Source organism: Haliotis asinina, chromosome 10 (assembly GCF_037392515.1).
Source record: "Haliotis asinina isolate JCU_RB_2024 chromosome 10, JCU_Hal_asi_v2, whole genome shotgun sequence".
Taxonomy (NCBI): domain Eukaryota; kingdom Metazoa; phylum Mollusca; class Gastropoda; order Lepetellida; family Haliotidae; genus Haliotis; species Haliotis asinina.
In genome coordinates this window covers 53,379,519-53,407,064 of record NC_090289.1, presented here as the reverse complement: position 1 = coordinate 53,407,064, position 27,546 = coordinate 53,379,519, and the positions used below count along the sequence as shown (strand labels likewise).

Here is a 27,546-nt window from a genome sequence, read left to right as displayed (position 1 = left end):
TTTCATTCGCTACCCACAAATATCTTCTCACTGAAATAATTCTCTTTGTAAATACAATTAATAGTATAAGTTGTACGAAGATAATATTATATGCTGTAATGTTGACATCGCAAAACCAAAATAGAAGGTGCAATTTCCCTACAAGGCTGATTTTTCGATGAATATTTGCTGTCTTAAGGAAATGATCAAGAAGGCTTGAACTGGAAACGTGTTTTTCATTGTCCGGAGTATCATACGGTAGGTACTGATTGAAACGTTATGTTGATCTTGATGACCGAACTTGTGGAGTTCTCCTTCATTGTCAAATAGAAAAATATGTCGGACTCCATACTGTTATGACTGTGTCCTTTTCGGCGTTAATGATGACGTGGATCTAAAATAAGAAAAAAGCCAGTGTAGGGCCTCATCGTGTAAGACTTTTAAAGCTGCTATATGACTTCGTTGTTGTAGGTAAAACATGTTGTGATGTTATTACATTTTCCAGTGAAATAAGACTATTTCTGAGAATTACAGGTTAAAGGTTACATGTAAGGTTTGTTTATGGTTACTGTGTGGTTGATTTGATCAAGCGTATGTAAGTGTTCCTTTGACTTCCTTGACTTCTGTCATTACGTAGCAGGGTGTGAACTCATTGAGTGGTGACACTGTCACTCCATATAGTTTGCTTAAACATGTTAACGGGGACACTTTATCAAGAGAGTGGGAATTAATGTTGTTGTTTTTGTGATTGTTTTCCCAGCAAGACTACCCAATGATATCCCAGATTTCATTACTGAAATTACGAGACTTCATTCTCTGCTTTAAGAGGAAATACAGTTTCGTCATGGAATTACTTGTAAAACTGAACTTGAAATATTCTTTGTACTGGTTAGTGAACAGTTATTGACAGCGAACAGGGCAGGACTCAGTTAATAGCTGATTATGTGTCAGTATCCACATAATGGAATGATACACCATTTATTTGTTGCTGACAAGGAACCTGTTTTGTGTCATGTGTCTTTTGACACTCTGATATGGAAAAATTACGTAACTTTATAACTGGTGATAGTTTCCCTCAACTAGCCATGTGCCACTCAAAGGAGGTATCACATGACTTTCATTCGGATTTTCACATTTGTGTTTACTGTCATTGGTCACCAAAGATAGCACTCCTGACAACTATTTATGTGATATCAACCATTCTTTAACAAGTTATTTAGTAAGCCAACAATGAGAAACGCTTGCTTAATCCTTTAAATATTGTTGAAGGAAGGACATTGTCACTTTACGACAAAATGTGAATGTATGTTCAAATCAAATTTTAGCAAATTTTATCTCAGTACCCTTCTCTGTAGCCCAAGGTTATTTTTAGCAGGACATGGAGTCATCCTAACCATGCTTACCTGGTGTTGTCAGCTTGTTGCTAAGTTCTCCTTTGCGGTCATGTGGACATGGCATCCAGCTTCTGATCAGATCGTCCATGGTTTCAAACCCAGCATGGAACTCGGATCTTTTGTGGCTGCCATGATTTCTTCAATAAAGTATGTTTCCATAAACCACACATCTCAAATAAGGTGCTGACAAATTGAATTACTGTTAATATCGCTCAATACAGCAGATTCTTACTGACAGAAATTGACAGGAAACAGAACAAGGTTGAAATGGCCATGTGACAAAAATATCCCTGAACAAATCCTGTGTGTACAAGATTTCTTGTCTTCAATGATACTGTTGCTATAGCAGAACAGCACACTACTGGAAAATAGTCAGTCCAGATATGTGACAAGAAGGTTTTTTGCAAGACGCCAGATGACATGTTAAACTTAAAGGTCTCATACAAACAAAAAATCAAACATAATTAAAACACGGTTATCACTTATTCATGATATATAAATTGCATGGCTTATTAAGAAAAAAATAAACAGAATTATAAGTGTATAATCACAAATCAAAAGGGCAATATTTTGTACTTGGGTTAACCTCCCTCGAAACGAAGCAGCCGCAATACCAAACTCGGGCAGAGCTGGTGAGTGTGCACTAAAGTGTAACGAAGCCCTTTCATTGTCCAATGGTAATGATTCATTGCCGATACGTTTAGGCAGCTCTTTATTTATGGCTTATGAATATGAGCCTGATAGGTGTTAGTTTCAAACTGGATGTGGTCAGTGATTGAAGTTGTGCATTGCATATTGTCATTAGCAGACAGGCAGGCAGACATATAGATGTGAATAAACCAGACATTCAGTTTTCTCTGTGACAGAGTCCCTTTATCACAATCAACATGTTTTTTTTATGTAACAAGCTGATTATTTACTCGTTTGTGTACTCAACCAAGAATAGACCACTGGTCACGACCTCATACTTGGGGCAGGCATACTGCTTCAAGCTCTGTGAACCTATTCACTTTGCATGCTGTAAGGGATAACAATCAAGGCGCCGGCCAGCACACAAAACTATTATTTACGACGACTGGACAAGACAGAAGACAAGACGAGACTGATGCACACATGTAGCACGGACGACCCGCTTACAGTACTCTCCTCTGATTGGCTCACCGTGTCACATGTGATGCACGGGTATCACACTAATTAAAGGGACCGTCCGTCTCATGTTTACATCTCACATTCCTCCCCTCCAGTAGGGTTTAAGATCACAAGATCTTTACTAACCAAAATATTTTTACGTCGCGTATCAGCTGTTTTGGAATTTACACACAGAAAATCACCAAAGATTTTACTCACAACAAAACCTGTCTGAAAATGTTTCTTGCGAGATTTAGGACCAGTTAGAACTTTAACTGCAACGCTATCACCTATTTCAAAGCTTCTCGATTGTCTATCACACGTATCCTCTTGACGTTCCTGTTTGGCTTGAACATGTTTCTTAGAACACAATTCCCACAGACAACTCATGTCTGCTACTTCCTCCCCTCCAGAAGAAACACCACTGTAGAGACGACACACGTCACTTGATCTACCAAACATGGCGAAATAAGGTGATACTCCAGTTGTTCTGTTTGGACAGGAATTGTGAGCCAACACGATTTCAGGTAACACTTTGTCCCAATTCTTTTCACTGGTTGCCGCTTTCACTATGGATGACTTCAAAGTTCTATGTGCCCTTTCCACTGGATTTGCTTGCGGACGAGCTATAGGGGTAAAACTGAGCACAACACCCCAATGATCCATGAAGTCCTTAAATTCAACGGATGTGAAAGTTGAACCATTATCAGTGTGTAATGTATGTGGCGGTCCAAAGATGGAAAACAGTTTTTCAAGCACATACATTGCTGACGCCGAGGTATCTGATCGTACGGGAAATGCAAACACCATACGTGTCAGATCATCCAAACAAGTTAACACGTACTCAAAACTTTTCGATGATGTCGGGAGTGGTCCGACAAAGTCACAGTGGATAATTTGCCAAGGTACTGAAGCTGTCCGAGTTTCACCAATGGGACTCCGCGGCACAGCATGAGGACCCTCAATGCATGCTGAACACTGACTGACATATTCTCGAACTTGTCTCTGTGTAATGGACTTATCAGTCATCCTTGCTAAATTCCATGTACGTATCACACCAAAATGAGCAAGATCATGAGCACGCTTGATAACAGCATACTGTTTGTCTGTTGATAAGGCACAGATAGGTAATTCCTGCGAATCTTCCACTGGAAATCTTTGATGACATAATAAATGTCAAAGGTCTGTGGTCTGTTTTAATAACAAACTTTCTACCATAAATATATTCTCTAAACTTCCGTACTGCCCAGATAAGTGCCAAAGCTTCCCTGTGCACAGTGGAATAATTCCGTTCAGTTTTTGATAACTTTTTTGAAGCATAGCAAACAGGATGATCATTCTGCAGAAGTACCCCTGCTAAACCCGATTTACTGGCGTCTGTCTGAACAACGAATGCAGGAGTTTTAGGACTAAAGTCAGGATGTGCTAACACTGGCGCCTTAGTGAGAACAGCCTTAACCCTGTCAAACGCACTCTGTTCACTTTCATGCCAAACATACGCACAAGATTCTACTATGCGACTGAGTGGCAACACCAGATCGGAAAAGTTGGGAATAAATCTAACAAAGTATGTAGCCAATCCAAGAAACGGGGACACCTGCAGTTTACGGGTCCCTGCCTTCGGCAGTCACCCGGAAGTAGAATGTATTCTATAGTAACGTGTACGCGCCTTCGGCGCGAGCTTACTGCCTTTGGCATATATAAAAGAAAAGCACGCGAGAGCGGGCTGATCTCCGTTAGGAGGCATTTTAGACGAATTTAGAGGTCATTTTCGTGTTTACTGGCAAAAGTTTAGTTTAAAACTTCGTCTGAAAGACGAGAGTTTTAAACACGAATTTTAGTAATCCTCCAAAACATTAATCCAATCGTTAGTAATCAAAGGGAAATCCTCATGACGTTCCTTTTCTCTGATTGGTCAAATGTGGATGCACGTGTCGAATGTTCCAAATAAGGTAGTGGGTTACAAGGTATGCCACAACTTGAATGAGATGGGATATGTGCATGCGACAGTAAATCATGGTAAGGAATTTGTGAATGCAGAGAATGGTGTGTACACAAATAAAACTGAGAGTACGTGGAGAGTGGTGAAAGCGTCCCTGCCCAGGTATGGAACTGCGAAAGGATTGTTTGATAGTTCATCGTGAGGTAAAAATATTTACGTTGTTTTGATGATCCTTTTGTAACATTTCTTGCGTTTATCCGCCGTGCGTTTGACAACCCCAAAAAACCATGCATACTTTAATGATTGAAATTGAAAATAAAGAAAATGGTGTTCAGGAGTCGGATAAATTTAATGCAAGCGGAGGTTTGTTCTTGTAATGTAAGTGAAGCGTTTTGATATTAGACATCAAATAAACTCACCTCTTTTTGTTTATTAGGAATAGAAAAGAAATGATAAGTAATATGTAAAAATAATGTAGGGGGGCACCTGCCCCCCTAAAACCCCCCATTCTGTTGAATATGAGATTGCAAAAAAATCATACATTCGGTTAGCACTGGGAAATTGTATCGTGATCTTAAAAAATGAATAAACACTGCAATTGACAATACCATGACATAATACTGACCCTAAAATAATGTTGAGGAATGAAGGTCTTGAGCTGATTCTCGATTATAACCCAAAGGTAATTTAATAGGTCAAACAAGGCCATAGAACAGCGGCAGTAACTCGCCGGAGTAAACAAAAAATGGCGTCAGCGTTAGTGCTCGCTTCGATGTAAATATGGCTTCTGCGCATGTCTGTCACGTACACTTCCGGGGACCCGTAAAGTGCAGTTTACCCAAGAAACGATCTCACTTGCTCCCATGTACCAGGAACTGGATAATTCCAAACCGCCTCAATACCTTTCTTACCAGGACCAACTCCACTAGCAGAAATAGAGAAACCAAGATATACTATTGTATCCATAAAGAAATGACACTTAGACGGTTTTAATGTCAAACCAACAGACTTCATTCGCTCAAACACCTCACGTAACACTAACAAATGTTCATCGGCCGTGGACGAATGGACACACACATCGTCCAGATACACCAAAACATGATCTCTCGACAACCCACTCAGGACAAGATGCATAGTACGCTGAAATGCTAAAGGAGCAGTTTTTAAGCCAAAACACATACGTGAGAATTGCCAGACACCAGACGAAGTCTCAAATGCAGTCAAGGGCCTTGACGTTTCATCCAAAACAATCTTGTTATAAGCAGAGTTCATATCAAGAACACTGAAATATTTTGAATGTTTAAATCTCATCAGTGCCTCATTAGGAGTCATTAAAGGAAAACGTTCGTCAAGCAACTGGTCATTCAAATTTCTCAGGTCCAAACAAAATCTTACGCTCTTATCAGCCTTCTTAACCAACACAATTGGTGAAATGATAGTTGATGTACTAGGTTCCACTATACCTTGATCCACCATTGATTTAGTTTGCTCATCAACGATATTATCTATATGAGGACCAAACCGCTTGCGACGCTGTGCAACTTTACTCAAATCTGCATTAGGTTTAAGTGTAAGCTTGAATGTATGGTCATTCACCTTGCCTAAACCTGTAAACAATGTATCTTTGTATTCTCTGAGCAGTGCTATTAACTTTTCCCGATGTAAATCATCCAAGGGCCCTGTGTTAAACTTAGGATCACTTAACTCGCTCTGTTTCGAAGTTGAGGGAGTATTTGAACACACAGAATCCTTAAACTCTCGAGCCTCCCCAAGAGACTGACATCTGTACAGCTTCTTACTCACTGGTTCTGGATTCATTACTAACGCACACAGATTCCTCGAGCTAACAACAGACCTGGCTACAAACAACCCTGTCTTGGTTTCATTACGTTCAATCATCATCTGTTCACCATCACCCAGGTTCCGACTAACAGACACCTGCAACACTTTCTGACACCTTGGTGGTATAACAACAGATTCAGTCAAATGTACACTGGCAACCCTGTTACCAGACTCGATTAAGTTACCCAGTTTGACTTCATTATGTTTAGGTACCAGAGTAACCCTGTCAAATTTTGATAGGAAATCCCAGCCAAGCAGAACATTCTCGGTACTGTTTTCCAACACATGGAAAGTACACTCGTAGATACTACCGTCAATACGGACACACGTATCAACTGTACCGATAGCATCTAATGTCTCGCCAGATAAGCTCTTAAGCTTCGACTTTGTTTCATGTATGGACACACCACTAGGAAAAGCCTTCTCCAACGAGCTAACACTAATGCATGACACACACGCACCCGAATCGATGACTGCTTGCGTACTTAGCCTACCAATTTCAACAAGTTTGGATGGTGAAGCAGATGGTCGCACTACATTCACTCTCTTACGACAGAATCGTGCAATGTGACCTCGCATACCACACTGGTAACACTTCCTCTCATCATGCGTACGTCTCCCGGAACCCGATGCACCACGTGACCCACAGGACTGTGACATAACACCAGAATGTGTACCCACCTGACTAGAGAATAAGCGTAATCTAGTACGACAATCTTTCTCCTTATGACCAAGTTTTTTGCTAAATGAACATTTGATACGCAATGCTGCAGCATTATCCAAGTTTTTCTGGGACTCAGTATCTTGTAAACAACGAGTCACATCTACAAGACTGTCAAATTTGGGCAGTTTAGCTTGCTGACAAACAATGACCTGTAAATGATCCTTAACAGATTTGGAATACAGACCGTCATAGAAACGCTGAGCACATAGTTCTTCTTTATTTGACTTTGCAAATGAAGGATAAGCCTTGTCTACTTTCAAAGCCAAACGATGCGCAAATTCATCAATGGTTTCAGAAACCTTTTGTGACAAAGTATGGAAATCACTTGCTGCATTTTGTTTACGTTCAACAGTCCTGTCAATTTCTTTTATCAAATACTTCTTGAAAGTTTCAAAGTCAGATTTTAATTCAGTTGGGCAGAGACCAAACACTCTAGCACAATGACCCGGTGGTAACACAAGTGCAAGTCCATGAAGTTTTTGTCTTGAACTCCAACCAAACCCCCAGGCTTTTAGTTCGTAAATATTGTCAATATATGCAGAAAATGTCATTTGCTTAGGGTCATAAACTGGCATTTTAAAACCTCCTCCGAAAGTACAGGACTGGTCAGTATTCTGGGAGCCAGCAGCATTCTCTCCCTCAGGGACGGACATGTTAGCCTCACTCCGTGTTGAACACTCAACAAAAATTGCGACGACAATAATGAACAAAGTCAATTTTTCACTCACACGTCGGGTTTTCATCTGTTGCAACTTCAGTTTCCTTTACCGCTGCCACCAAATGTAAGGGATAACAATCAAGGCACCGACCGGCACACAAAACATTTATTTACGATGACTGGACAAGACAGAAGACAAGATGAGACTGATGCACACATGTAGCACGGACGACCCGCTTACAGTACTCTCCTCTGATTGGCTCACCGTGTCACATGTGATGCACGGGTATCACACTAATTAAAGGGACCGTCCGTCTCATGTTTACATCTCACAATGCATTATAAGCGCAGTGCAGGATAGGTGTTGAAACCACTTTTTCCCCAGGATTGAGGAAAATAAGTGAATCGTTTGGTCTCCAATTTCACAGGCTTTTGTGATCATGTTTTTTTTCCTACTTTATAGGTTAAGTTGGCATTTTTGTTGATTTGTTTTGTAAGTACAAACCGAAAGGTATCAGAATCTGCAAAGTTGTGTGTTATGTTGCATGTGACCTTTAATAAAGAAAGTATTGCAAACTTTGAGTGAAGGGGGACTCCAACCTTTAGTGAAGTAACAAGGGGATTAAAATCAGATTTGAAATGAGAGAAACAGCTTCAACTGGTTGAGAATATTCCACCCTATAGTATTGTCAGAGACAGAAAAAAACATTTTTTTGACGTTTATCTGTACTCTGTTTATGTAGTTGATATCTGAAAATGTGAAGTGTCTGTTAAAATAAGTTTGACCTAACAACAGTTCCACATGGTAACAAGTTAGTTAATGTGAGAAAAGGACTTTACTGAGAAGAGATTAGTGCAGAAATGAACAATGCAGATATTTTCAAAGTCCAAAGCGTCTTATTTGGAACAGACCATGGTTTTATGCAAAAGGTTCATTATAAACAATAGCTGACATGAAACATAATAATTTTCATACTGAAACTATTTAGTATGTACCTGCCATGGAGTCTCACTATCACTATGAAAAGAAACAGGTTGGAGGGGTTGTGTCAAAAGCAAAACCAGGACGGTTGTCGAAGATGATGATTGGGTCGGGCTGGGAGACAGAGATCAGGCATCAATGCGTCACTTTATTTGTGCATGTGACAATTTTTTATTGCCATTAGAAAAAAATAATCTTGACTTGGCTGTGTCCCAATCATCAATTTGTCTACTATCAGAATGAGTGTCTATAAGAACAAGAGTGACTGAATCTACAACTGATAGATATCTTAGACATTGTTATGATATGATGTTAATGTATGATAGGAAGACTAACTGGGTGACTAGCATTCAAGAATTGTTAAGTACATTAGGTTTTGGAGATGTATGGCAAAGTCAACCTGTTGACGTTCATACAAATTTTGTTAATAATGTTACTCAAAGCCCAAAGATATATATACAGAAGAATGGGTTGCAGCATTGTCATTGTCATGTAAATGTTTCTATTTTACAATGTTTAAATCCCATATATACAGAGAATTATGTCATTTTTACTAAATATCAAGAAATTTCGAAAGGCATTTGCTTGGTTTAGGTTTTGCTCACATGACGTGGCAATCAAAACAGGGAGATATCATAAAAGAGAGAGAGAAAATACAATTTGTACATTTTGTGATCTTAATTGTGTAGAAGATGGATATCACTTCCTCTTAATTTGTACTTAACAGTTCCATGTGCAGCCTTTGCAAACTGACATTACCTGGACTACTGCAAGGCTAGTACTTATTCCATTCTTGCATATCTCACTTTAATAAGGGCTCAAGTGAAATATGCTCAGAGAAAATAATGTAAATATTCATTCATATTTGGTTCTGGTGACCATGCAGGAGATTTTAATTCATGAAGGGCTATGATTCAATTCACCGAATATGCGAGTGTATCATAACAGCCTGAGTAAATTTAAGGGCTACAGAGTAACAGCCGAACAGTTTTTTATCCCCCCGGCATGTAATGTAGGGTGATATAGTTGACGCCTCATCTGTCCATCCGTCCGTCCGTCCATCCATCCATCCGTCCGTCCGTAATCATTTTGTTTCCGGAGCATAACTCAGAAACCGTTCAATATATTTAGACCAAACTTGATAGATATAATAATCTCAACCTATAGTTGTGCCTTTTGCTATTTACAGAGTTTTGGCATTTATATTTTTTTTGTTTTTTCATGGAACATTTTGGTGTTAGTCTTATGGTGGGATGGTCTTCGTTTCCGGAGCAGAACTCAAAAGCCATTCAATATTATTCAGCAAAACTTGGTAGATATATCAGTCAGAAGCTGAAGTGGTGCCTTTTGCTATGTACAGGATCTTTTGATGTATTATTTTCTCGGTTTCCATGGAAACGTTTCGGACCTAGTCTGAAAAGTGAGAGGTGTGTTTCGTTTCCAGAGCAGAACTGAAAAACTTCTTAATATCTGCCCGTAAGATTTGGCAGATATGTGTTGCAGACCCCAAAGTGGTGCCTTTTGCTCTCTACAGCCGAGAAATCTCCGAAGATTGCCGAGCTTGTTTCAAGTATTACCATGATTACCAACATTGTTTCCGATAGGGCCGTTGTGTTTCTGTTATTACCACTAAGCTACCGATATTACTGCCATTGTTTCGCGAGAGGGTTGCGTTTGTTTACATTTAAGATGCAATTCCTTCAAATTTGCCACAATTCCTTCCATTACTAAGGGGGCCTTGTTTCTTGTCAAATGCTTCTCTCCTTTTGTCATTTCCTCAAGCTTCTCTCATCAGTTCCCCTGTACTAAACAGTAAACTAGTGAATAACCAGTCATTACATTGCTTAATGATGACAATGATCAAATCAATTTTAATGCAATATATTGCAATTCAGGTACTGGTGCTGATATGCAATATATTGGGCACTGAAATGTTTGCCAGTGTGTGACACTAATTGTGTATGTTAATCCTATTTTGTATGTCAGAAGTCCCTATACATAAGTCATGGTTCTGATAATAGCAGTCTCCAAATTAAGTAAGGGAGTCTGTTTTCTCTTTTATACAATTTAAAGTATTACAGTATGCTGTTTTGTCTGTGGATACTGAAGGAAAATATTTGTGGAGTTTGAAAGCCTGTGTAGATTTAAATTTAAACCATAAAGCTGATCTTAAATACTTCATATATTCTTTACCCACTCTTTGGGTTCTCAGAAAAAATATTGCAATACATATTGTTTGAAAAGCACATTGCAATAAACCAGTAATACAGTGCAGTTCAAAATACTTTTCTGTTGTCCCCCAGATCATGTCAGACTCTGATATAGAGAAGATTGAGGTGGTATCAAACGAAGAAGTCCGCTTTCAGCGATCCGAGTTTGCCTCTGTCATATTTCACAACGTCGCTGACACCTACCCAGCAGATGCACATGTAGAATGCTCATTCACACTTACCACCGACATCATCCCCTCCACTCGAGACTGGGTGGGCATCTACAAGGTGGGATGGATGTCATCCAGGGACTACATCTACTACGAGTGGTCCCCGCTACCCAAGAACTATGAACAAGGGAAGGAAACCGAGGCCACAATACTTTTCCAAGGTATTTATTTATTTTTGGAAAATATTTCAAATGTTGTTTTGGTTATACAGAACAGGATTTCCTGTTATTGGTGCTTTGAGAGTTGAGATCAGAAAGTGATAAAAGGAGCCTTGTCTGTCAAATTATTAACAACAAGTTAAGGATAGAATGGAAGAGGGCAAACTTAAATCAAACATAAGCATAATCAATGAATTGCATTTCCTCGGTACAATTTAGTATTTGAGTCAAAATTTAACAGGTTAGCATGATGATGTTGACAGTATTGATAATATTGTTGGTGTACATGGATTTGGATATCTTGACAGTGTAAATAATGTTGAAGCCATTGATTATCTTGTGGATGTTGACAAGATTGATGATGTTGGCAGTATGGATGAGGATGATGGATTTATTTGTCTTGACAGTGTTGATATTGATGAGGTTTGATGTTTTTGATAGCTCACACCTTGCCAAAAGATGATGGGGAATTCTACCAGTTCTGTTATGTGTCAAGTGCTGGACAGATCCGTGGTGCAAGCACACCATTCCAGTTCAAGCGACCAAGTGCTGGGGATTTCGTAGAGGTGGAGGACGACGACACAGACATGCTGATCATCAGGTCACGCACACTGGTCCTGCAGGAGCGTCTCAAGAAGAAAGAGGAGGAAAACCTAGATCTGGTGAAGGTATGGTACAAACAGTGAGAACTGGCCAACAGAGGATCAGCGGTGTGGGCCTGGGTTTGGGGAGTGGCTTGTTACTAATGATAATCTTGGTTTTGTCATAATACAAGAACAGGATATTTTGTACTTGGCAGTATTTAGCCAAATCATCATGATCAGCAAGTATCTAAAGCTGAATTCAGTCTGTTCCTCTGTGTGAATTTCAGCCAAAGTAGAAAGATTGGAAAACTTTGTAAGATACTGTTAAAAGTATGAAAGTTGTTAAGTAACAAAACAAGTGAGTGATCAGTAATGGAAGCCTTATAAGGCAAAAGTGTAAGACCAAACGGTAGAGAGTGAACTGCAGTGGATAGACTGCATGTGTCAGTACTGATGGAGTGTTCGTTGTTTCAGTACCGAGACACAATGTCCAAGGAGGTCACCAGTCTTGCCGACAAGATCACAGAGCTGCAGAAGAAGCTGGACAAGTCCGAGCAGGAACAAAGAGATATGCAGAAACTGTACAAGGCCAACGAGAAGAAAATAGACGAAATGTTGTCCGATGCTAATGACATGACACTGGTTCATGATGAACTACTGTCAAAGATGGATGATAAGGAGAAGGTATGTTTTAAATATCTTTTGATGGGTGTTAAATGTAGGCACTGACCAAGACTAACATAGTAACACATGTCCTGGGAGAGACTCAGGTTTACTTCCATTACATGGCTACATGTTTCAGCTGTTCATTGTGGTCAATGATGTTTTAGATTTTATGTTATAATTCTTTGTCAATATACAGAATCAGTGACTGAAATACCCAGTCTTGCTAATATGTTGCTGGTGAATAAAACCTGTAGATGAATAAAATATTTGGTTCAGTGTTGTAGATTGATTGCCCGTCATATATGAACTACTGAGTGAATTCTCTGTAATGATGAATGAAGTAGAGATACACAAGTTGATATAGTAAAGTGAATATGTAGGAGCGCCTGAGTCTGGAGGCAAAGGTGTCAAAGCTGCAGAAAAGTGTGGATACACTCCAGGAAAAGATGAAGGCCTTGTTGAATGAAAAGGATGAGTTGGAGGGCAGAAACAAGACTCTACAAGAGGAGATGGAGATGTACAAGGTCAGTGAGGTGCTTGTATGATCCTGGAGAGTTGGCTGTAAAGGTAGCCATTAGTATAGTGATAGAGAATAGGCAATGAAATTGCAAGGTAGCTATAAGTCAAATCATCTGAGAGGATACAGGTTGCTCCAAGTATAGCTGCTTTTATTACTCGCCCGTTGAAGATACTGCAGTGTAATATTTTTAAGGCAATATTACACTAGTGTAATACCGCTTGACGTATGACGTCAAAATGGTTCAAAGTTGTGACGTCACAATGCTAATTTTACTAGGACCTTGCTTGACTCGCGGAAAGCTGAGTCCTCAACTTTTGCCGCAGTTTCTGTCAATTTATGTTGGCGAGTAATAAACAGAATACTAAACCCGTTTCAGTGAAATACCATTTTAATAAACTCATTAAAGATTTAATATCAAACGAGCGAAAATGGTATTACAGGGAAGGTCGTTTAGTATCCTCTTTGTATCGTCCAGGATACACAACAGCTGGCTCTCTGTTCAGCAGAAATATCCTTTGGGACAGGTGGCTGTAAAGGTAGCTATTGGTATAGCACTCTTTCTTTCGTGAGAGCTACCCAGAATTGGCTATCTTATCCTCCAGCAGAGGAATACAGAACAAGGGGTTCTCTACATACAATGTATACCTTGGTGAATAGGATAGAATAGGTGTCTCTCAAGACTGAAACAAGGCTCATTCAAGGTTTAGGGCTTTGGAAGCTGATAGGGAATATATAGCAGTTTCCTGTAGTATGGGTAAGTTGGAATCCCTGTTTCCTTCACTGCATATGAACCACATACAGGTATAAGTTTACCAAAATTGTGAGCCTTTAATGTTTGATCATGAATCATTTTGACAATAATTATCATCCCTTTCCAGAACCATCTGAGCCAGTCAGAGACATCAGTGGGTGGCCATGTAAAGGAGATCGAGAGACTGACCAGTCGAATTGCAGAGAGCGAGAAGGTCACAGCCAAGCTGCAGAGGAAGATAGAGGAGCAGGATGAGGCTTTGGACTCTTGCCGAGAGGAACTTGCTCGGATGAAGATGGAACTCCACCAGGAGCAGCGTCGTATGATTGAGCAGGTCAATGTTACACATTCAGAGCAGGTGAATATTACAGGGATACAAAGTCATCTCATGTATCAGAATTAAATGAAAATATATAAAATTTCTCCTTAACCTGACTCATGCTTATTATACATATCTCCTCCCTCTAGGCGAAAATTGTGGACGTCTTGAAATCCCTTAAAGTTACCTTCTAATATTGAAGTGGATGTACAATACACTCACCTGGAAACCTTCCTTTCCCACCAATACAGTCACATGACCAGCCATGCTTGTCACTCTCTCCTTCATTACCTGACGAGGCTGTTTGAGGCATTTTGGGTCCCAATACGGCAATACAGCAATCTATTGTGGACATGTTTTCTTCAACTTAGACTTGGTCTAAGTTGATGAAATCGTGCTCCCAGTGTAAGTCATGGCTGTTGGCGGTAGATCCACATATATTATGTCCTTCAAACAAACGTGTTTGTTCTTCCACTGTTTACTGTGAACTTTGTAAGAATTTATCTGATTCAGAATTTGCATTATATTCATATACTGTTGAAAGGCGTGCTAAGGACAAACAAAATAGGCTGCCCCAACCTGGCCCAAGGCATGTCTAAATCGGTTGAATCTGCATTTAGTAACCATTTGTTGATCACAGCTGACATTCATGATTTTAATGATCTGCCAGACGTACCCCAGTGGGATGGTTGAGATACCAGTAAGACTTCGTTTAAGTCACAGAAGATGATGTCATCAGGATCAGGATCATGTCGACCTAAGAAATTGAAGTTGTCATCATCTAAGTCTGCAACTACTAGATCAGCACCGAAACTACACTCCACGACTTCTACGAAGTCCTTCAGTGTTGAGGTAGTCCCACCTGATGAACATCACATCTACGATGAACCTCCACTACTACTTCCTGAGGTACAGATCATCAGCTCTCATGATCAACGATCAGCTTCAAGTAGACCTTCATCAACTTAGTCAACAACTCCGCTGCAACCTTCAGAGAGTCTACAATCTACACAGACATCTACAACGTCTGTACTTTGCACATCAGATGCTTCTGCAAATCAACCGCCGCTGTATGCACCACAGTCTTTGGACAGTGGCTCCTCCATGTAAGAGTTCATCACTCATATGATGGACCTAATGGATCGCCATTTTGAAGAGGAATGGAAACACCAGTGAGCAGCTACAACAACAGTTGCCTTACATGACTGTTCATCGGCTGCACTAGGTCCGTCGAATGAAGAGGAGGAATCATATGCGTGCTCCCGTTCACGGAAATTATCACCGTGGGCTGTATCATCATGTTGCAGTTTAGATGAAGCTCCTTCCATCGACTCACCGAGTGCTCACACTTGTGTATCCTGCTAAAGCTGCAAGCATCCACTGTCTACATCCCCACCATCATCGTTCGTCTTCTTCACCGAATGTGGATTCACGCATGAAGGCATTCACAGAGGGATGCACATAGACAGGTGGATCACATTGACGCTCACTGCATGTACATCGTTCCAGCCCTCTTCTCAGACTTTTAGATCATGTATTGGATTATGAACAGATTGGACCTGGACTCTCCATCAAAGGACTCCAATAAAGCTCATACCTATAAGATGAGTAATGAGGACATTGACACATTGACATTTCCTCCAATTGGGCTGATATGTATGATCATTCAAGCTCATCAAGAAAGAAGTCAGCTCAGACTACAGGTAGACTTCACCATCAGGCTCAACTCGAATGGCTTGTGAAACTATGTAAGTCTAAATTCGTGCTGCAGCAAGATCTTCAGTTCTTTGGGATTCAATTCATCATTCTGCTGAACCACATCATCATCCCAGAGGATCGGTTGGTCAAAATTCAAGTCATGATGGATTAAGCTCTACTCTCTCTTTATATCACTATGACACTGTTTCGTTGGAAAGGCTGAACGCTTACTCGTTTCGCCCTTGAGTACTACTACCGAAAGTCATCAGAAAGATAAAACAGACGATGCTGTTATCACAGGTTTTGGTTGCGCCTTATTGGCAAGAGCAAGATTGGTTCCTAGTACTCATCGAGGAACTAAGACAACCAACACTACAACTGCCAGAGTGGAAGAACCTACTCGTGAGTCCGTAAACCAAACAAGCACACGGCAATCCGACATTGTTCCAAGTTCAGGTCTGGATAGTTGTTGCATGTACATTCGGGGAGAGAGAAACAGAGCATATAAATGCCACACAATACTGTCACCTACTTACAATACTGGAAAGCTCTACCCCTGCAATCACAATCATTAAAAAAATTAAACAGCTATTGAAACGTATAGCTTGCCAAGGCTAACATCTGCACAACATCATGAGGCCATTGGGATGGTCCTTGGAAGAATGTCTCAACGATAAGTGGCTGCAGATTTCCACTGCAATGTCATGGCCCTGGGTTAACATTCCAACAGCACAATGCCCACCCTCGTACGGCAAAGGTTGTTATGGATTTCTTGCAACACCACAACATTGACTTTCTGTCTTAGCCTGCAAATTCACCAGATCACCGGATGTCCCCAATAGAGCATGTTAGGGATGAGGTGGATCGCTATCTACGCCGTCTTCCTCATTCCTTGACCTTGCAACAGAACTTGAGACAATCTGGCTTGACATCCCACATGCCTTCCTTGCACATTTGACAGGCTCTATGTGATGGACTGCTGTTCCCAATGCCGATGGTGGACATCCCCGTTATTGAGCTTGTGACGTGGTCATTTGACCCATCCCTCTTGTGGACTCGTGACGTTGTTGTGATTGACTTCTTCTGACATGTTATGGCCTCATGATCCCCCCATTAAAGTTCATATGTACTTTTGACATTGTTTTTGTACTTGTCAACTGGGATAATATTTTCACAATGCACAGTTTCTTTATGTGGCTAGTATATTTTTAAATTCGGCAAAAGGAAGTGCTTGATTGTTCAGCAGTTGGTAAGTGATATTCTTCACATGCTTGATCACCTGTTCCAGGAGAATGTTGCTGCACTGACAGAGAAGCTGCGCAATGCTGAAGACAAGCTGGCCTCAGAGGAGAACACCAAGGAGTTGATGAGGCAGGAGTTAAAGAACTTCCGGGATGCTCAGGACAAGATGTCACAGGACCTTGCAGTGAGTACTTCACCAGTTACCCTAGGGACTGGGGAATATTTTATAAGACACATTTCAGAGGAGGTACTTAATTGTTGCATCTTTAATATTGACTGTTGTAGCATGAGTCCAGAGTAGTAAATCACAATTAGAAACAGATGCTTCATCAATATGTCTCTACTAGGTCAGGAAATGAGTGACACATGAGGTGCTCAACTGTTCTGTTTCCCTTACAGGCAAGCAAGTCAGAATGTCACATGATGAAGACACAGATTTGTCGCATGGAAGAAGACTTTGCCCAAGAGAACACAGTTCTCATGTCCGAGAACTCAGCCATTCAACGAGACCTGGAGAATGTTCTCAAGGTAGGAACAGTCAAAGATGATATCAGGGTTGTGCTTAAAGGAAAACAGACACCGTGTTTAGTCTGTTCTATCATTTATATATTGTAATTGGTGTAAAGGTGACAATCATACTGATCTCCTCTCTGCATTAAACGTGTTTGAGCCCTCTTGCCAAAACAGTCCAATGGCTCTCAAACACAGGTGTAAATGCATGCACACTCATTGGTGTATGCATGACATTTCACCTCAGGTCACTGACGCTATCATTCCATCATCGTATTGTGTGACATGTACAGATAAGCCAGTCCTGCACTACATACATTTGTTGTGTTTCAGGAGAAGGAGGTCCTCCAGGCCAAGGTGTGCTCCCTACAAGATGAACTTTGCAAGACTCACCAAAATGTAGAGTGTACAGAGGGTCCAATGTTTGCTCTACAACAGGCCAACAACGGACTGAAGCAGAGACTCCTGCATCTGAATGAAAGATACAGCAAACTCACAGAGGAGAAGGTAGCACTTACAAACTTTATACTATGATACATGTGTGTACATGTGCTATACTTCTTCCCATAGTCATTACACATGTCTACATGGAACTCTTGTAGTTGTCCTGAACTTAAGTATGCAGATTTTGCTGTTGTAAGATTGACTGACTTAAAACATCAAGGTTTAGTTCAACACTTATTTGCAGGAAAATCACCTGAAACTCGTCTTCACTTTGTCTACTTGTGGCTTTCTTTAGGTTTTGTGAAAGGTCAAGACCAACAGAATGTACCTTGTGATGGTTCCTTGTGTCAATTACTAGTTTGGATTAGCAGCTTGACTATTGATGATGTGATGATATTTTGTAAATTCTTGACTATAGTTTGCCATATGTGCCCTGTACATAGTGAGACCAGTGTCAACAGTGCTGTTAAATGTATGGGATATGTTGTTTATCAGAAACAAGCTCGAGTCCGAGAGCGTGAGTTAAACCGGGAGATAGTGGATCTGAAGGAGAGGATCCACATGTGCTCGGAGGAGTACAAGCAGATCTACAAGGAGAACAAGAAACTGCAGAAGAAAACAGAAAAGCTTTTAGGACACCGTGAGTTACCTCAAAGATAATCAGTCATTGCTTCCCTAGTTCATCCTTACCCATCTGTAATGTCAGGGAGAAGGGGTGCATTATCAGACTGTGCTGTGTGGTTCTAGTTGTTTGAATTGATATTTTTATTAAATCAGTGTCTTTATCATGTCTACATACATTCTTCATTACTGTTATATAAACTATGTGACGTGTAGGAAACATGGTGTTCAGATTTATGTAGACTTAGTTAAACCCCACAAAACTTTCAACAGGGAGATGGAGAGACACAAAGAGTGAGAGTGAGAGTGTGACCACAGAGAAAGTACAGACATCTTCTAGCAAGTCCAGCCCTGGTGAGTTATGTGACTCCATACTAGACAGATATCAAGCAAGAAGTTTTAGGGAAAGCACAAACTGGGCATGATTTCTTGAGGATTACAACACCTTCACACACCACACATCCCCTTCACACTTCAGGAAGAGTATTCTAAGTTGTTAAAATGCACTGAGTGGTTTTGTCAACAGTATGTTACAGTTAATTGGAGATATGAACTTTCATATAATTCTTTTGCAACAAGAAAATCTTCAGGCAAATCCTCTGAACCTGTGGATATGACTCTAGGATAATAATGCTGATTTTTCTTTATGTAGAAATACCTGTCGGAATGCTTCCATGTTGTATGTTTCAGAGCGCAGTGCATCATGTGATGGCGTGGCCAAGACGTCAGTGATGGGTGTGTCAGAGCTGCAGGCATTGCTGGCCACAGAGAAACAAAAGAAGGACCGCTACAAGCAGCAACTCCTTGAGGAGAAGGAGCGTCTGGAGACCTTGCGTCGCCACTACCATGATGAGCTGCAGGCCAAGGATGTGGAGATTGCTAGACTGAAGCACCTTGTCACTGGCCGGAACTCGGAATCTGGAGACAGTGGTGATTTGCAGCAGAGGGTTATGTCTCTAGAGGTACGTAATACTCAGTGAGCTATGCTGACCCATTTTGACAAATCTCAGATGAGTCCTGTGAGATACCATGTAATCATTTAACTGGTGTTTTCCTACTTATTTAATGATGGAATAGATGTTATTAGATCCATGACATTGTGAAATGATAAACAATATGACAATGCTTACATTGTGACATCACTCTTATGATGCCACTTAGTTCTTGACATGACTCTCATAATGATGCCACTGACTTCGTGACATGTGACCACTGCTGTGACATTACTGACATTACAGCCCCACTGATGTCACATCTCTGACATTACATCCCCACTGATGTGACATTACTGACATTACAGCCCACTGATGTCACATTACTGACATTACGTCCCCACTGATGTCACATCACCGACATTACCTCCCCACTGATGTCTCATCACTGACATTACCTCCCCACTGATGTCTCATCACTGACGTTACCTCCCCACTGATGTGACATTACTGACATTACAGCCCACTGCTGTGACATGACTGACATTACCTTCCCACTGATGTCTCATCACCGACATTACCTCCCCACTGGTGTCTCATCACCGACATTACCTCCCCACTGATGTTTCATCACTGACGTTACCTCCCCACTGATGTGACATTACTGACATTACAGCCCACTGCTGTGACATGACTGACATTACGTCCCCACTAATGTCTCATCACTGACATTACGTCCCCACTGATGTCTCATCACCGACATTACCTCCCCACTGGTGTGACATCACTGACACTGTGGACTCTGTTGACAGAAATACCTGGAGGAAAAGCAGAAGATGATTGATGAGCTGAACCAGAAACTCCGAGATGTCAAACTGGTGAGCATCTGATAAATATATGATAGAATAATTGTCTGTGTTACTTCACCAGTTTATGTTTCTAACTTCTAAGTCTTCATGAGAGTCTAGTGGTGTGCCTTTACACAGTTTATACGTCTGGTTACGTTGTGAAGGTTCCTGTAGTAGAGAAACCTAAAGCTTTTTGTTGTGAAAGGACTGAGTTCTGTTCCACAAAGCAGTCTTTGCTCTACAGCAGCCATACGGAGAGCTGGATGTAACAGCATGATACATATTAGTGTCAACAATGGTCAGTGCCTTCTTAAATGTATGTGTCACTAACCTAGAAATTGTTTTGTTATTTTGCTGGATACATGCAACACCCAAAACATTTGTGTTCATTTAGTTCAATGCTTGAGCTGCACTCAAGGGCTGCCTTAATTATGAACTGCCATGAAGCTGATTGTGATGGTGTAATGTGTTCTCACTGATAAAGCACAACTACATCAACAGTATGTGTTCTACTGCATTGCAGGAGTGTGAGACACCTAAGCCAGCCAAGAGAAGCACCATCCCAAAGAAGACCGAGCCAGAGGTTTTGTGCCCAGTGAAGAGTGAGGCCCGTTGTTCCTCACCACAGCTCATCTATGGGAACCCGTACAAGGAGGAGTCCAGAAAGCTGACTTTGCAAGAGCAGGCAGCAATGTGCACTCCTGCCATCGTTTCCCACCCCCCACAGACTCAGCAGATGAGTCGCTATGATGAACAAGAGGAGGAGTTTGTGGATGCCTCAGCATGTCTCATTCCTCTGCCCAAACCTATGGAACCTGAAGTAACTTCCAAGGCCAAACTGGCAGCAGTCAAGGCAACACTTCTACAGACAGGTAGGCTCATACACTTGTGGCTGGGGATGTGATTTGAGAGTGAGAGGATGTGTGTACATAGAGGACAGATTGTGTACAGTACTGTCTGATTATTTGTGGTATACGTGATGTGACACAGATTGCCAGCTGGTCTGAGGCGAGACAATACTTAGCGCTGTTGGGACCACTGTGGTTTTTCAGTTATCCTTTACCTGTGCTCTTGGGTGTCATCTTTCTCTAATTACCTGTCACATTGAGATGACATCCTGTGATACAGCTGTTAATTCAGATCTAATCAAAGTTTTCACTGTCTTTGCAGCTGGTTGTGTTCTTATGATTCATATGTTTGATTTGTTTTTAGAATACAAGTTGGCTGATGATACAGCTTTTTGTAAAATTTTGTAAATTTTGTAAAATTATTTTTCACTCTTTCAATATTTCGTAAATGTGATTTACCAGATGGCTCACAGGAGTTGGATGGCCACTGCTACGGGATGCCAGTCAACAGGACAGGGATCATGCCATCAGCTCCCCCTTCATACGCTACACATTCAGACAGGTATTGTCATATGCTACACATTCAGACAGGTATTGTCATACGCTACACATTCAGACAGGTATTGTCATACGCTACACATTCAGACAGGTATTGTCATATGCTACACATTCAGACAGGTATTGTCATACGCTACACATTCAGACAGGTATTGTCATACGCTACACATTCAGACAGGTATTGTCATATGCTACACATTCAGACAGGTATTGTCATACGCTACAGATTCAGACAGGTATTGTCACAAGCATTCCACTGAATGATAAATCATATCATGCATGACACATACTTACCTGTGTCGAGTAATGTTTTGAAGGTCTGTCTAATCATTCATAGAATATTTAAGACAGAAACTGAAATGATTTTGACATGACCTACAATTTAATTAGCAATTTTGTTAGTATTAATATGTACATTGTACATTATTCATATACTGAACTGTGAACAGCACAAAAACATGTAAGTTTAAGAATAAAATAAAATCTCATAAAAGTAAGAGTTCATTTTTAAGAACAAGAAGCCAAAGTTGCATTTCTTATGCTGTTCAGTATAGTTAATAACAATTCTGATACTAAAACATCCTTGGCCAAGAATCTCTGATATGGGGATTTGGATTTTTTGTAGAATAATTTAAAGCTGTTGTATGAATGTGAAATCTCATGGACCTGATGTGCAACAAATCATCACTTTGATCATTGCTGTGATAGTATTACGCTTAGTCAGTTCCTAGAGTCAAGCAGGCATGTGACTCTCCTCTCCTGAAAGTGAGAGTATCTACATAGTGTGTATAACCTGCACTATTATCTGTCTGTTGTAGTGGCATGGACGACATTGTTGTGAAGATGTCCAGTGGAAAGTGGTGAGTTGATACCATCTGGGGGAGTGTCAAAACGTCTCTGTTCTTGCTTCTTTTGTGTCAGTAGATTCGAGAGTTACATCATCAGATATGATTGCTTCTTTCATACCATCCTGAATCTACCTGTGAGGATCCTGTTTAGAAATGATCGTCAGCAACACATGCTTATTGTGAGAAGAGACAAACAGGATCAGGTGGTCAGACTCACTGACTTGGTTGACAGATCTAATCATATCCCAGTTAAGTAGATGGTCAGGATGTTGATCACTGGATTGTCTGGTCTACACTTGATCATTTACAGACTGCAGCCATAAAGCTGGAATACTCCTGAGTGCAGCTTTAAACAATGAATAAGCCATCCTGAAAATATTATTACAGAACTTGTAGCATTTAATAATGTATCCTCTGTTAAATATGAGATAGAAGAACTATTCAAACTGAATGTTACAGTCAGCAGTGTGATACAATGCCTGTAATTAACTAATGCTAAAGTATTGTTCATGGTATAACAGTGTTGACGGTATCATTAACATACCAATTCACTCTCAGGTGTGCAGGAACATTTGACTTGTCTCATTCTAGCATTGTTTTGCCAGGCTGATCAGTGCAAATGGGGAGACTCGGAAATGTCCACAGTGTTCAGAGGTGTTCCCAGCTGAGCTAATGGAAGAGGACTTCATGGAACACGTCTTTAGCCACATGGGCCGCATCTGTCCTGTCTGTAAGAAGCAGGTAGATGATACCATGGATGGCAGTGCTTTTGAATATCATGTGCATTGCTGCATCGGTGAGGGCAACAACTGAACCCTCAGATTTGGTTACCTTGGTAATGTGTTACCATGGTGAGGTGTATAACTGAAGAATTTACTTTTTTGATGTTTTTTGTGAGATGTGTCATTACATATAGTTTAAAATCATTTTGACTACACTAACAGTGGTGTTATGTATTGTGAAACATGTCATACCATTGACTGAATCATGAAGTACTAAAAATGTCATAAGTCGTTCGGTGTTAAACATAGCCAGATTGTTCTTATCTTACTTGTTAACAGCTTGTTTAATAATGCCTTGATTATGGCCTAGTGGTTTGACAGGAGTGTGCTTTGCCAAGCACTGGGAAACACACTGACTGGTGTCTGTCTATGGAGTGCTACAAGTCTGTCCACTCAATGATATTGCTGTAAGTAACTAGATTAGTGACAGATTCCTGGTTCATTATTGGGGGTCATTTTGTGGTATAACAGAGTTTGTAGTAATATGTATTGGACAGGATCTGTTTTACGTATCCAGGTTTTGATACAAGTTTTGTGTATGATCAGACATGTATGTTTAAGGTGGGCAGAATTAAGGACATAGTTCTAGTTGCATAGCACTCAATTAAAGTATTATCATCTGTGATAACTAGTGTATTGATTACTTCAAGCACGACTGCACTACTTCTGTATATAGCTGGCTTCATAGCCAGCATTGTGTCACTATATCGATGGTTACAATTCATTGATAATAATGTAAATCACGCCTCCAGAGGTATTTAACATTACTCCCACAAATCTTGAATCAGATTATCTGTACAGAATTTTGCAGGCCATGAACCTATTCAGTCTAAAATTGATGTAAGTTTATCTTACATTTGATGATTATACTGGAAACGCACTGATCCGTCTGTATCAAGACACTATCTTGACATTTGGTCATGATGGTGGCACTAGAATCTTTGACATCTTTGATGATTAATATCATGTTCTGCCAAACATTAACCTTATTTCAAAGAGTGCATCATGCACGACATAGTGTAAATCTGGAAAGATTGTTGAGGAAAATGTTCAGTAACTCTGAGTGACACAAGTCAGCAATAGTTTAGTGACACCTATTTTTGCACACCAGCAAGTGAACAGATTGAAGGAGGTACAATTCTTTATTCACTTCCCAAGTTTGTCAAAGCAAGTAGATGATGAACTTAAGAAAACCTCTGACATCCTTTTGATATAGTTACACATTCTCGATCAGTGTCAATAGATTGAATAAACACTGAAATATTTGCCATTTCTCACTGATAGTTGGTAGGTAGCTGTAGCTGTAGCTGATATTTGCAATCTTATCAGTTGGGAGTTGCAGAACCTGATAGTTTCGCTATTGTTTACCACTTACAATATTTTCATGAGACAAAGTTTTCCAGATTAACATTACTGTTAAATTTACCTTACAAACGATATGTACGTCTTTCAGAGATGTTGGTTACTAGTGCTCATGTTCTTGCTGATTTTAGTCACATACAGCTGGCTTCTTTGTGCTTTGTATGAACTTGTTTGTTTATCATATTTTGCAAGTTTGTCACATGTAGACCTTTCTTGTTCATATTTAATATGTGACCAATATTTGTTGTGTTTTTTATATACGTTTTAACAGTAACCAGTAACACATTGATAGAATGTACCGTTTGTCTTGTATAAGTTGTGAGACATAACATAGGGTGGGCAAAAATATCTTGTAATGTTTGTGACATCTGAAGATAATTTTGAGACGTTTTTAAGAGTTGATTAGCTACAATACTGTACATTACATTTGTCAGCAAGCGGGGCTTGTCAGAAGGCAGTATTATAATACTGTCATGAGAAATAGTGTACAATTGCAATATTGCCTCATGATGTGAGGGAGATGTCTATCCTGGACTTATGTTAATAAATATGGTGTCAGGAATCGAGTGTTTGATACAGGACGTGTTGTTTTGTAACAGTACAGTGTACAGTGTGTGGATGTGGTACATAAGGACACAAAGTCAATGAATGGTACATACTGTAACAGGATGTGACAGGCTTTTTATGGAGTTTGAGAGGGTTTCCTGTCAAAAGCTGTAATTAGTTACCTCTCATTACAATAATTAGTTTTTTTTTACATTGTGGTGATAATTAATTTGTTAAAATGATCATGATAATAAAGTTCTTAGTATTAGGACAATGAAAAATTTGTTCACAATATTTTGATGAACATGAAAAGTAATTTCTCTGTGTTATAACAAAAATATTTTCTGTGCTACATATAGATAGATAATCAGTTTCTTGACTATATCATGATCGGTAATACTTAAAATATTTATTAGTTATTTTCTTCAGGTGTTTTTCATAATTTACTACTCTTCTTCTGTTAAGAACTTATGTGATTACATGTTGACATTTTGTTCATTCCTGTTCTGTTTGGCTTTGTTTTTCAAGAGTTCCAAGAGTGTCTAGTTCGGTTTTGATTTGTGATATGATTCTGTTTCATTTTGTCACCTAGTGCTGGATCTGACACCAAACAGCCTTGAGTTGGTTGTATAAGGCATTCCACAAACCATGTTAGAGACAACAGCTCTTTTGTATCTGGTACTTGCCATCTTTATAGTATGGACACCCTCCAGTAAATGCCCCCAGTTGTTTTGTAACAAGGTGTCATGCTGACTACATTAAAACAAATTCTTCCTGTTTGCATTTAACGTGTGTATGCATCACTTACATATCATTTGATCTTTAAGATCATTTACATTTGAAACTGTTTACATGCTGGATGCTTGATACATTAAATATGGTAAGAATCACCATCAATGGGTAGTTTTCCATGGTGATAATGAACAACATCTAGTGCAAACAATAATGAGGTATTTAACCGGACTTGTCTGCCCTCTACATCAAGAGTTCTGCTTCTTGTTGATTGTAGGTGCTTCTGATCTTTGTGGTGTCTCAACAGGTCAAATGTACGTTTCTTTCAGATCTAACCACTATACAACATTACACTCTGAATTAATGGGAATAAAGTCATTCACTGTACAAATTATGTTTGCTTGTAAGTTGCCAATGAAGAGACTTTGTGAGGATTTTTTTCTGTGCTAGAAACTTGAGAGATGCATGTATCTGTATAACAAATGTTGCCATTTTTTAACAAGTCAGTAGTAGTATTTGAGGTTATTATGAAGCCATGCTATGTTTCACTGGAGGTTACTGATGCACTCTTGTCACCCCAAGTGAGTGAGTGAGTTTAGTTTTACACCACACTCCACAGTATTCCAACTACATGGTGGCAGTCTGTAAATAAGCGAGTCTGGACCAGACAATTCAGTGATCAACAACATGAGCTTCAATCTGCGCACTTGGAAACTGAGACTGACTGACTAACCCAATCCCATTAGTCGCCACTTACCACAAGCATAGTCGCCTTTTGTGGCAAGCATGGGTTGCTGAAGACCTACTCTATCCCCGAAGAGAAGATATAGTCTGGTTCATAATTATTGAGAATTTTTCTTCTTACTTTGAGCTATCCTAACACCTCAACTGATTCACTGATACTTAAAACTAAGTAATGGTATAAGGGAGGTAACTCATCTTGGCCTACTGAGTATAGTACAATTAGAGTTACCTCCCCTGATTTTGTAGCAGCCGTCATTTTCCTCAGCACTGTCAACAATGTCTGCTGAAGATAAAAGAAGGTTGATTTTTGAGTTGTGTAATCAAGGAATTGATGATGTAAATACATTGGCAGAGAGAACAGGAACTCCTCTTTCTACTGTGTATAGGATTAGGAAGAATTTTAAAGAGGGAAAGGATTTTGGGCACCAGAAAGGAGCAGGGAGACCCAGAAAATTGGACTTCTCAGATCGCGTCCGGCTGGGAATTTTAGCGTCTAAAAAGCAAAGGGCAAGCATCTCCAACATCAGGTATGAAATGATAGAAAGGGGATCAACAGTTGTATCAAAATCTACAGTTAGAAGAAATTTGATTGATCTTGGATGGGAGAAAAAGACTGGAATTCCTTCTCCTTTCATGAAACAAGAACATAAAGACAGGCGTGTTGAGTGGTGTTTGGCACATGAAAACTTTGACTGGGAAAATGTGATTTTTACTGATGAAAGCTCAATATGGGTATATCCCAAT

The 27,546-nt window shown here is 40.0% G+C and overlaps 1 protein-coding gene across 1 annotated transcript; it reads left to right on the top strand.

Moving 5' to 3' along the window:
* The first annotated feature begins 77 nt into the window (after window positions 1-77).
* Window positions 78-26,449, top strand: LOC137299156 (tax1-binding protein 1 homolog). Its single transcript, XM_067831706.1, has 17 exons — window positions 78-237; window positions 10,953-11,250; window positions 11,689-11,915; window positions 12,306-12,515; window positions 12,878-13,021; window positions 13,896-14,126; window positions 17,074-17,211; window positions 17,427-17,555; window positions 17,871-18,044; window positions 18,477-18,621; window positions 18,876-18,956; window positions 19,293-19,564; window positions 20,347-20,412; window positions 20,906-21,254; window positions 21,693-21,792; window positions 22,607-22,648; window positions 23,242-26,449. The coding sequence occupies exons 2-17, from the start codon at window positions 10,956-10,958 to the stop codon at window positions 23,447-23,449; spliced, it is 2,811 nt and encodes a 936-aa protein (XP_067687807.1). The 5' UTR covers window positions 78-237; window positions 10,953-10,955; the 3' UTR covers window positions 23,450-26,449.
* Window positions 26,450-27,546: the final 1,097 nt, after the last annotated feature.

Coding starts and splice junctions, on each gene's coding strand:
- LOC137299156 (XM_067831706.1), top strand. CDS start 10,956: ATGTCAGACTCTGATATAGAGAAGATTGAGGTGGTATCAAACGAAGAA. Junction 11,916..12,305: donor AAAACCTAGATCTGGTGAAG/GTATGGTACAAA, acceptor TCGTTGTTTCAG/TACCGAGACACAATGTCCAA. Junction 18,045..18,476: donor GCAAACTCACAGAGGAGAAG/GTAGCACTTACA, acceptor GTTGTTTATCAG/AAACAAGCTCGAGTCCGAGA.